The 12535-nt window shown below is 44.9% G+C and overlaps 1 protein-coding gene across 2 annotated transcripts in view; it reads left to right on the top strand.

The window, feature by feature from the left end:
• Positions 1-12535, top strand: part of LOC144754405 (uncharacterized) — a 558704-nt gene that overhangs the window by 368352 nt on the left and 177817 nt on the right. For both annotated transcript variants that reach the window (XM_078642133.1, XM_078642134.1), the window contains exon 3: positions 4039-4105. In XM_078642133.1, the coding sequence (XP_078498259.1) occupies positions 4060-4105 (46 nt within the window). In that variant the 5' untranslated portion in view covers positions 4039-4059. The remainder of the gene's footprint in view (positions 1-4038; positions 4106-12535) is intronic.

Below are 12535 nucleotides of genomic sequence, written 5' to 3'. Positions count from 1 at the left end.
AGTTACAGCAATAGATTAGAACTAAAAACAATGTATAAAAAGTAACAGCAGCAAGAAGATGGTTCCGGAGGATTAAAAGGAAAAAATAAGTGTACAGGGCATAGTACCCAACGCCCCAACGCTCCCCTATATTTGTACAAGTGGATAGCAGCAAGAACATGAGCCATAGAAATGGTACATACAATATTCATTACATAGCGCCTAACCGTTTCCTAAATAACCACACTGCATATAAATATCAGCTAATGCCCAATACAAAAGGCTGACTGGTGTTGGACCGCAAAATTCGATAATCCTCCCTATAATGTCTCACATCAGTGGAGATGCAGAGTGGCTTGATCCAGAACCGCCTCGGTCTGTAATGCCAGGCCAGAAAAATAGCACATGTTAAACATCCTCAGCTTTGTGGTTACAAAGTACACATGCTGATGATTCAGAGCAATGAGTTTTCCAACTATTTGTGAATTTATTAACAAATGGTGCACCCGTCCTAAATGTAATAAACAATGTGCGAGCCAGGGACAGTTGCATCATGTCCATATACAATTCCTTTGCTGGTGTTGGCTTAAGGGGCAGAAAAATTATCAGCCATATCCCCACCTTTGGCCTTACGGTGGTATCCGATGATCTTACTATTCCAGAAAGTGTTTTTATGGAGGTCTTGGCACCAAAGTTGATTGAAGAGGTATTATTTCAATTAACAGTCAGGCCTAACTCTTTGAAATGGAATTTGACGTACGCAAACCAAGGTGGGAGGCTTGTTTTACCCAGGTTCAGATTTCCTCAACTGTAGCCTATAGTGGTGGAGTTCAGGGGTGGACCACAGTCTCGCCCATTATAAAGAGGTTTTATAGCTGCCATATCACCAAGCCTTTTTAGGTCAGTATCGAAGAATAAGAGGGTCATAGGGGTACCCTGTGGTAGACTGAACAACGATCTCATGAAGCCGTCTTCCTTGGAGATTAAACCTTTAATGTCTTCGAACCCCCAAATCTCTGCCCCGTACAGTGCTGCAGCCTGTGCTTTTGCCCTGTAAACATCAATCGTCAGAGAAAACAGATTTGGGGGTGGTCACTTAAACCTCTTTGTAATTGCTGATGCGGTGTATAACAGTGTTAGTTCACTTTTGTCGATTTCTAGATTTATCGATCCTAATCTCCAAATAATCACATTTCTCCACCACTTTCCATATTAGACTCCTTCATTGAGAACTCACCCCCGCAAGATCTGTGGGGTCTGAATACCATTGCCTTAGTTTTTAGCGTATTCACCTCCGGGCCACGAATGTTGCAGAATTCAATGAATTTATTCCGCAGATTTAGAAGCCCAGATGGTGTTCGTGAGAGCAGAAGGGTATCATCTGCGAATAGAAGCGCAGGGATGGAACTCCCTCTTAACTTTAGGGAATCATGAACACTGTCACATAAGTATTTCACCACATCATTAATGTACAGTGAAAACAGTGTAGCCTCGAGTACGCACCCTTGGCATACCTCCTGGTCTACTGATATACAGTCAGTCAGCTCACAACCCATCCCCCAGCAGACTCAAGCGAAGGTATTATCATGTAGTCTGATGAGTATATCTAATATTGCATGGTCTATACTAATTGATGCTAAAGTGGACCACTGGTGCTGCCTAGGGGCAAGATCAAAGGCTGCCCTGAGTTCCACGAAAGCCATGTATAGATGGTCCTTTGAGAGCATAAGGTATTTAAAAATGATAAGATCAAAGCGAAAGATTTCATCTATCATGCTCACCATGGTTCGAAAGCCTGCCTGTAATGGGGATAAAATGGAGGCCTTATCAATCCAACCCAGTAGTCTATCAAAGAGTTGCTGACAAAAAACCTTCTGGAGGTTATCAATGAGACTAATGGGCCGATAATTACAAAAAGCATTTCTGTCACTATTTTTATATACTGGGATAATCTCATTGCCTCACCAGGAGTCGGGCCCTTGCCAACCGGCCAATATACCATTAAACAGTGCATTTATGTAGGGGCCACATATAGAGGGACCAGAGCGAAACAAGTCACCAGGGACTTTGTCGGGGCACGGTGCCTTCCCAGGCTGCATAGCCTGGATGGCCCTAACTGTTTTTTTGAGGGTAAAGCTATTTGGGTTATCAGTAGTGACATTTACCAAGCCAAGCCCTTTTGCCTTGGATGTGACAGCCCCTGTACTGGTTTGGGTATAGATGTTCGAGAAGATATCCACCCCCCATTGTGGTTGTATTTCCAGTTCTAGGGAGCTATGAAGTCTAGGACTGCCATGGGAGGAAGTATGTCTGAATATCTGGTAATCATTATTTTTCATTGCCGCAACCATGGCTAACCAGTTGCAGTCTATCCAACTCTGTTTAGTGGAAGCGGTAATTCGTATGCATTTTGCACGGGCTACAAAAATTGCCTCTCCGAATCCCTTTTAACCAGCTTCAATAAATTGCCCTTTTGCCTGACAACATTCCTTAGAGAACCAGGTGGGTTACTGCTGGAAGGACCCCTTTTTACAACTTAGACTCTTAGTGCAAAGGAACTGCAAGGCATTAAATAAATCATCATAGTGGTCTAACAGAAATGAAATGTCAAGAAGATGCTAAGTGAGTGTTTACAAATGGCAGTACAAGTATCCTAAATTTTGTTGGAGTTTCAATATCAAGACATAACTTTGGCCACTTAATGGATATTCTGTTATTGCCCAAAGTTACAATCATGTCTGACTTGGTTCCTGGGGGGGTACAATTTCCTACAAACTTCCATCCAGTGTGAGCCTAAGTGCAATATGGTTACTGTCTGGCCTAGTTAAAGTTTCTAAGTCAATTGCCACATGCCCGAGGTCAAAGTCAAAGACAACATAATCAATTCTGCTTTGTTAGGCGCCTCGGACAAATGTATAAGTGCAATGAGTATCAGACAGGAACCTCCCTTTACATGCCCTTTTGCCATAGTTCAGGACAACATAAGAGATGTCAACCCTCGGGGCTTATTCAAAATGCCTTTAGGTGTGCCTAGTGGCAGTGTTTAAAGGACACTGACCAAAACAAGCCAATAATTATAAGGGGCTGCTCCACAGCGCACTGTAGGCGCTTTGTAAACAATAGGTTTTGCACACAGTTGCATTTTCAAGCCAGACCTAAAAAACTTCTAGAGGAGCTACTCACACCTGATAAGAGCAATTTGAGATCACAACAAATAGGTGGGGACCTAAGACAACCCCCTTTTTGGACGCGCCCATGCTATCTGGTAGGACGCAAACCTCACACGTTCTGACACCTCCGCTCTGTATATTAGACGTCTTCGTGGAAAGTCCATGTGCACATTGGTGAAAGGTAATAAAATAGATCATTAGGCTGAAACCTTGTTCCCTCAGAGATCTGCATGTTTCAGGTTTGTCTTCTGGCAGACACAGCCTTTGATCCTTTTAGGATTGAGATGATCACCATTGTGATAGACAAGAAATGAACATTTTGCTATTTATCTAGTTCTTCGTGCATACATGCAAGAACTACTGATGTTTGGCACATATGAGAATTGAGGCACAGGATAAAAATGTGGTTTCTCAGCAACTAGACCGCACATCCTTACACCTATAAACAATTAAAATCATCTACGGTCAATGTATTGTGTACTCTCCACCATGTATTGTCATTATTAATACTGTTATGATCAGTAAAATTACTCCATGTATATCACTTGTTTCTTCCATTTTTACGGGGTCCTTCTACTTATTGAACTCTTCTTCACACAGACACACACAGGGAACTCTCCCTCTGCTCCCCCTCCCCCACCCCCCCCCCCCCACTTGCAACACCACAATTTTCCTGCATTGGTATGAACAAATACTGTTTACAGCTCTGTGTATGAAACCCCTCCGCGCAATGCACTGTGGTTTGTCTTCACAAGTGGCATTTATCACATGCTGCAAAGAGAGTGGGAGTTCTGCTACCCACACATCGCCTTGTGTTCTTTTCTTTTGTGTCGTATGGTTTTTGGGTCAGAAGTCTTGTTTACCACTTTTTTCTTTCTTTTGATGGCAGGTTTGACTGAAGTAAACAACCATGGCCTTCAACAAGAGGTTTGCTGGGATGCACATCCGAGACCAAGGTAATTAATTTCACAGCGTGCACAAAAACCTTTAGATGCACGTCCATGACGTTGTGCCAAGGTCAATGATATGATAACCGTGACACAGTAAAGATTTGCTAAAAAGAAGCAATCACCTAATAAGAATGCTCTAACATACACAATGCGCTAGCAGCAATTACATTATAGTAGGGACTCGCTGGCAGTGCCCCTGCAGACATGTGATTCGTTTTAGTGCATAGTTACTAAGTAGTGAGATGTGCTAACATCAATGATATGCTAACATTCACAACCTGCTAACTAGTAACACCAACAGTGATAAAGCGGCAACATCAAGGATGCACTAACAAGGCCACACAACCAGTGGTGGTGAGCAACCTCCAAATGACACATTAATTGTGCATGCTAGCAGTGAAACCAATATGTTACCAAGGGCACAACAATAATGATAACTCAGCAACATAACACTAGCAGTGGTGAAGCAATAACACCAATGATGCTGATCAGCTATCACCAAAGACACACTAGCTTTGTTAGAAGATGTGCTAACAGCAAGTATATGCCAACAGAAACAAACCAAGAGTTGCAACCGTCAATGTGTAACACTAATGATATTGTGCTAGGAATCTGATGCCCCTAGGCCTTTTAGAAGAGACCATGTTGTAGATCGACTCTTACCTTTTCATTTACCCTAATATTTTTAATGTACATTTTTAAAGATCATTTTTCAATGGCAGGAATTTTACCATTTTCTGATACTCTTTGTTTTCAACCTGGTCTGGTATGATGATCTCAGTGGTCCTTTGGATACTGTAGTCTGTTAAGCATCTCTAATGTTGAAAGCACTTAAGTAATTTATGAAAGTTTGGATAGTATTCCCGTGTAGCATATCGCGCTTATATCAATTTTAATCAGGTTTCTTCTTTTGTACTTATCATACCTAAGGTAGCCTGTTGAAGTGGTATGTTTTCATAATATGGTTTTACATTTTTGTTATGATTTTATTATTCAGGCTATAAAGGTTTACTGTAGGTTACTAAGAGTTATGAAGGTATAACTATGGTGGTGTAGTAAAACTAACACCGTAACACACCAATAGGAACAAAGTAACAAGTGAAGGTGAGTTAACAGCAATGACTAGGGCACATTAACATTCATAAACTGCTAAAAGTGATTGAACAAAAACACAATTGCTGCACTTATATGTACACAATCAGTGACATAGAGCAAGCCGCAATGATGCTCCAACAGAGACCAGCTAACGGTGATGATACCCTTCAACAGACATACCGACTGTGATGGCAAGCTAACACCAAAGGTATGCTGAGAGAGACAAGTCACCAGTGACAGCATGCTAATGCTGAAAACTTGCCAGAGTTACAGATAATTACTATATGAATATAGATTCATTGTTTGAAGAACATCACTATCCTTAAATCTGTTAGCTTGTTAGACTGTGTACTGCAAGAATACCCTAATCCTTTAACATTGACCAGTTTAAATGCCCATTTTTCTCTGGTTTGTAGTGTTTCTCCACAATAGCTTAAAAAAGAGTTCTGAAAAGAGATCCCAAGCTTCTTAATTCATTTTTTAAAGGGCCCGTTTACGACTGCTATGAAGAAATAAACGAGTCAAATAGCTGAACAGCAAAACTAAATAAAAAAGTTGTTGCACCTTTTTCTTTAAAATAAATATTTCATCCTTTTTTAATCTCTACAATTATAATAAGCACCTTTGTCATTTATATTATTTTATGTGCATTTGTCACAATTACTATTAGGATTTGATATGTTGGACACTCATTCCGTTGTATTTCTATTAAATTAAAAGTGTTTTGTCTTTTGAGAGGAATCCCAGTCTAGTTCATCATGATTCTTCTCGCCTTATGATCCTTGTTTATGTGCCTCAATAAACCATATTTATCAGACATGTAATGTTAGAATCCATAACCAACCTGTTTTTTAATATTTATTGGTTCAGCTGTGCAGAGTGCTCAAGAGGGGATAGCCCTCTCTCTTGGTACCACACCAATACTTTGTTTGCCGGGTCCTGAAAATGAAGACCAATATCAAATAACTTTTTGTGATTATGGGGTATTCGGTAATGGGAAACGGCCTTTACAACGAAGCCGTTTCCACAAAATCTTTAACCACGCATGCAGTACAACGCATGCGTGGTTACCACTAAAGCCTTTACCACGCATACCTTTACTACGAGGTTTGTAGTAAAGGCATATGTGGTAAAGGTAAAAAGTAAAACGGGGGGGCTTGGGAGGGGGGGTCTCCCCCCCAATAAAAAAACTCACCAGAAGTCACGTCGGGATCTGCACATAATCAGCGTCGTTTAAGAGAAATCGGAAAAAATATTCCGTTTCCTCTTAACGACGTATGACGTCACCACGCAAGTAGTCGAGGTAAAGTTTATGCGTGGTAAACGAATTCCGCTGTAACGCATGCGTGGTAAAGGCATGCGTTGCAACGGAATTCGTTGTAACGTCATACATTCTTCGGTAATATTAGTCACAATTTGCGCATTGACTTTTACAGAATTCATTGGTATTTTGCAGACTAAGCTATGTTCTAATAGGTCAGTTCACAAAATATCGACATGTAGTGGGTCGCAACTCAACCGACCTCATTAGTATTAATGACTTTTTTTTTTTTTAATGAAGCTAATTTTCTGTTACGGAAAATGGGAGAATTTAACAAAAACGTTTCAGAAACTTTTTTAAGAAGTAGGCAGTAGTCCCACACACCACTCTCTACTCTTAAAAACAAATCTTTTAATCCTCACTCACAAAGGGAAATGAGTCTTTTGAGGACCACCTTCCAGTTTGCCAATGGGTTACTACCTCCAATGAGGTGTTGTTAAAATATTAATGTTTTGATACCGGATTTGGTTGCTGCAAAGCATTAACACATAATATGTCATCTGTGCTTTACCAATTTTGTATGCTTTCCTAAACCCATTTAGGGATTTGTTAATCTGTTACTGAATCATTTGATGGGTTTAGTGCATTTGAAAAAACACATTTACTGGTTGCAAACCCTGAGATTCACCGCATTGCATTGGTTGCGACCAGTAAATGTGTTTGTACATCTGATCCTATATTCCGAGAGAATGTAGGACCTCCTAAGGTCAAAGGTTCTTTAAAAAAATTAAAGAATCTGGGGCTTTTGCAGTCTCAATCTGTTTGGGCAAAGGGACTGTGACAGCCCATTTCGATTTTAGTAGCGATTTTTCCCAAACAACTTGTTGTTCTGTATTTGGACATCCATCATTATTCCAACATGGTCCAATGGTGGATCAAAGTTAGTTGAGGGTTGCATGCAGCATTACTGTGGTCCCAATGCTCTCTCAGCTATTTTTAAATCAAGCGTCTAAGGAGGCTAAGGATTGAGCTCCTTCTAAACCTCTCAGGGGGTCTTGCTGAAATCTCCAGGAATTCCTTCACTTGGCCAAATTTGAGATGCCACCAGAGTGATTCAAATTAACCTATTCAACATATATGCAAACAGTTAACAATAGGCTGCGTTGAATCAGAAGCTGATATAAAACTAAATACAAGAGCTTTATATGTGCCCATTGCAAGTGAGGAGCAAAAGGAAACAACTAGTCATAGAGAATACCATAAAACACAGGCGTGTCCTCTAATGACCTTTGTCTCTGAGTCCCGTACACACCTAGGGTCATAGCATCAAATGAGGAAGGTGACAGCGACATAAGGCATAAGGGATAATTATACCAGCTCACTTCCAGTCTCTGAGGGATGACCCAACAGTGCAGAGTTAAGAAAATGTCATAAGAACTAAGATGAAGTAGCTTCTTAACCACGGACAAAAGTATTGTAAAATCGTTCTGAAGGGCTCAGTGGCTTACAAATATCAATAATATCAAAATGTAGCTTCTCTTGGTGCAACTCCTACATTTTCTTTACTCAGTTAGTATGGTTATATGGCAACATTTAGGGGTCGATTAGGATCGCGGACGGACTTGAGTCCGTCCGCGACCCCTGAGGAGGAGGGAACGTCCGCATGGGCTGCGGCGTTCCCTCCGATCAAATTAGGATGTGACCGCCAGTGTGGCGGTCACATCCTCCATCTCTAACATTGCGGCGGGTGCAGCTTCAAGCTGCATCCGCCGCAATGTAAAAAATCCATGCACAGCATTTGCGTGCACAAAGCGGCAGGCACCGCGCGGTGCCTGCTGCATTGTGCACGCAAATGCAGGGGGGTACCATAGGTACCCCCCATGTGCACCCCCCACCCCACCTTCACCCAGGGGGCCCGCAACGGGCCCCCGAAGTGAAGGTCCGTATGCTTTTCCACGGCGGTAAAGTCGCCGCGGAAAAGCATATATTTTCAGACATCCTAATATGCCTGGCAGTGTCTGATAGACACCGCCAGACATGTTAGTGCTTTTCCGCCGCGGTCGCCTTCCGACCGCGGCGGAAAAGCGGCGGACAGATTATCAGACCCACCAGCCATCCTAATTTGGCGGTGGGTCTTTGGAGTCTCCGCCGCGGTTTTTCCGCATCCTCCAGGCCGGCGGACACTTCCGCCGGCCCGGAGGATGCGGAAAAACCGCCATCCTAATCGACCCCTTAGTCCGAAGAATGTCGCTTGTACACTGGGTTATGACTGTCCTGCGAAAATTCAAAGAACCTTTCCATTCCAATATCTGGGTAAGGGTTCATCTCCTCGAAATGGTTTGCATAACTGTAACACTGGGGTGGAGTGCTGTTGTTGACTGACACTCAGGCTGCGAGGGGTGATTATTGCTGCTAATTCGAACTGGGGAATTATTTTTAATAATAAATGCACTGTTTTTAAAACTACCATCTTGCCGAGCTACACTCGAGTTACAGACTCTCCTGGCATAGACGCAAGAACCCTGTGGTGTCCGTCTGTAAGAGCGGGCCCACTTTCATTGGGTTAGCGCACTAGCCTTTTAGCTTTGAAACCCTTTAAAATGCACGCTGGCACGAACGCGCCGATGGCACGCCAAAGGCAAGCCCGTCTGCGCCCCTCAGCGCCCGGAACGTGCCCCGGGCCAGGACCTCTGGTCCTCTGTCACCCCATATCTACTCAAGAGAAGCGCTGATGAAGTTACGGGTGATGCACTGTAGAGCGGTAGCTACGTTGAACCTGGATGGTGAGAGGGAAATGTTTATCTACTTGCAATGGGGATATCGTTTGTGCGGGAATCTAGCTCAATATACCCTACTAAGGGGCGGGGAAGCTTGCTGTATGCGCAGAGATAACATCGAGGCTGTTTGGCCACCTAATCATACACCTCCCGCTCTTAATGATCAAGGGCGGGCCACAGAACAGATGGCTATCTCAGGAAATAAGCTTCTCTGTATCCTCTTGAATACTCACTCCGTAGTTAAGCATAAGTATGAGCTTGAACAATTTTTGAGCACACATAGCCCGGACTTGGTCTTTTTAGCGGAGACCTGGACAGACACAACCTCAATCCCTGATTAGAATGTCGCCCCTACCCCCGGGTTATGCCTTTTTTAACTATGACAGACTAGGCAGTAGAGGAGGCGGTATCGTCATTATATACAAGGATGGCCTGAAGGTGCAGATGGAAGTTGTTGCCGATCTTCAGGCGGAAGCTATGCAATTCTGTGTTAGACTTAAGGACGTGACCGTACTACATGGCCTACTGGTTTACCAGCCACCGGGCACTTGAGCCGCCTTTCTAACAGCCCTTATGTCCTACCTGGAATCCTGTATTAACTATCAGTACTTTACAATCTTAGGTGACTTCAACTATCACTTGGAGCTGGCCGCCAACCCACGGGTAAGCTCCTAGATTTAATGGAAGCTCATGGCATGCACTAACTTGTGTCTGAACATATGCATTCAGGAGGACACAGTTTAGATGGGATTTTCTCGAACCACCTGGATATTTCACCAGGTGACGTGGAGGCACTCCCGTGGACTGACCACAAAGCAGTATTCTTTTTTTTTTTTTTAATTTTTATTTTGTAATATGCAAGTGAATCGGAAAGGGGGAAGGGGAACAGAACAAGAGGAGCAAGAAAAGAGGAAAGGAAGAACAGGCGACAGGTCGCCACAAATCCCCACACAGGGGGAGCAAAAAATTGGGGAGGAAAGCATTCGCAAAGGAAGGGGCCGTAGAACTCCAAAGTCCACCACAAGATGACAGCAGCCAGGCAAAGCAACAGGGTTCGGGCCAGAAGGCCGCCCAGCACAGCGTTCAGATCAGTCCTGGTGCTCCAACCGTGAATGCATTGTTCGTGGTTGAGAAAGGCAGCCCCAACTTCAGCCGTGGTCTAATGTCCAACCCAAGAGCCAGGCAAGTCGCAACAGGAGAAGGAACCCAGAATTAACTTCCCCAACTACCCCCCCTCCCTCGTCCACCCCCCACACCCACCCCCCCCCAGTGGTGGCGACATTCAAGCACACAAACCAACACAGTGACTCCCGCAATGTATGGAAGACATCCCTAAGGTGCTCAGATTTGGAAAAGATGTAGGGACCTCAGCGCTGATGGGCACACCGCCGAAGGCAGGCCTCGAGACAGAAACCTCACAAGTGGGCCCCAATTGCACATAAAATTCTTAAAGTTCCCCCGGAATATGTCAGAAAGACGTTCCATGCTCAACAAACGCCATAACCGGGCATGCCACAAGGAAACAGCAGGGGTAGATGGGGACTTCCAAGCAGCTGCCAAAGTCATCTTAGCCGCACCCAAACACAACCACATGACACGCTTATCCGCCCTAGTTTGGTGCGCAAGCAATGGATCCCTTAGACCTAATAAGACAAAGGCCATGGAGTCAGGGATTGGGTAGCCCAAAATATCCTTTAGATGGGAGAGAATCTCGGCCCAGAACGGCCGAATGGAGGGACAGTCCCACCATATATGGCTAAAGTCCCCCAGCATCCCACAACCCCGCCAGCATCTATCTGAAGTAGTTGGAAATATGCGGTGTAATTTAGAGGGATATAAGTACCAATCAAAGATGAGTTTCATGTGGGCCTCCCTGAGGTCAGTTGAGTGGTTATGTGCCGTCACATCCCGCCATAATCCCTGCCACTCATTGACGGAGATGTCCCTCCCCAGAGTGGACTCCCAGTGTTCTTGATATCGCGGCCGCAGAGACATAGTAGTATCTAAGAGTAATCCATACAGAAAAGAGATCGCCCCTCTCATGGTGGAAGTGCGAAGAAGAAAAGACTCGAATTTCGTCAGAGGTCTGGTAGCGGCGTCCACAACTGCAGGCGACGTCGCCCAGTGTAGGAGCTGAAGATGTCTATATCGCTCCGTCGGTAGAACTCCATAGTCCCTCATACAGTTGTGGAAAGTGAGGGGTTCGGTGCCATGGAACAGGTGGGTGAGGGCCCTGCAGCCACCCTCCCTCCAAGCCTCAAATGGACCCTCCGTCAGGGCCGGGGGGAAGGCCGGGTTAAAATGAATTGGGGTGAATGGAGATGGAAATGTGGTCCAACGGTCATCGCCGCTCACCGTATCCCAAACCTTCAGAACCGTGCTCGTGGGGGTGCTAATGTATACATTTCTGGGTCGGTCCATCTTAGGCTTCCAGGCTAGATCCCAGATGGAGCGGCCCGCGACACTCCGGTCCATGTGGAGCCAATGCTTCTCCGAAAGCTGTTGGGACCACTCCACCAAAATTCTCAATTGGGCAGCTTTGTAATACAGATGCATATCTGGAAAGCCCACTCCTCCCTCCAATCGCGGGCGTCGAAGAACCACAAATGGAAGTCGCGCTCGGCCACCTTGCCAGACAAATTTCAGCATCAAGGTCTTCAATCGGCGAAAGAAGTCCAGTCCTATCGGGATGGGTAAAGCCTGAAACAGATATAAGAGCTTGGGGAGGAGAACCATTTTGAGTGCATGGATCCTGCCCAGCCATGAGATAAATTTGGGTTTCCATCGCTCCAGTTCAGTCCGGATTGATGTCAGGATCGACGGGAAATTAGCTTGGAACAGGGCACCTACGGTGGGAGTCAGTCGCACTCCCAGATAGAGCAAGGAAGACGACGCCCACGTAAGCGGAGTAAGCGACCGGATCCGCTGTACCTCCTCCGGTGACAGGGTCAGGTTTAAGATGTAGGACTTATCAAAATTAACCTTAAATCCTGCAACCTCCTCATATGCGGAGAGTACCGAGTGAACATAGGGGAGTGACAACGCCGGGTCACAAACGGACAACAAGACGTCGTCGGCAAAGAGCGAGATCTTATGTTGCTCACCCGTAAAAGGAAGCCCTAGAATCCGCTCATTCTCCCGCACCGCCAGCGCCAATGGCTCTATGCTAAGAGCGAAGAGGAGGGGCGAGAGGGGACATCCCTGGCGCGTCCCTCTGGAGTGGCAGAAGCTTCCGGACCTGTGGCCGTTGACCAACACTCGGGAAGTAGGGCTACTGTAGTTGGCCTCGATCATTCGCACGAA

This window comes from Lissotriton helveticus, chromosome 5_1 (assembly GCF_964261635.1).
Source record: "Lissotriton helveticus chromosome 5_1, aLisHel1.1, whole genome shotgun sequence".
NCBI classification, from domain to species: Eukaryota; Metazoa; Chordata; class Amphibia; order Caudata; family Salamandridae; genus Lissotriton; species Lissotriton helveticus.
The sequence above is the reverse complement of the archived record's forward strand: the minus strand, read 5'-3'. Positions and strand labels throughout refer to the sequence as shown.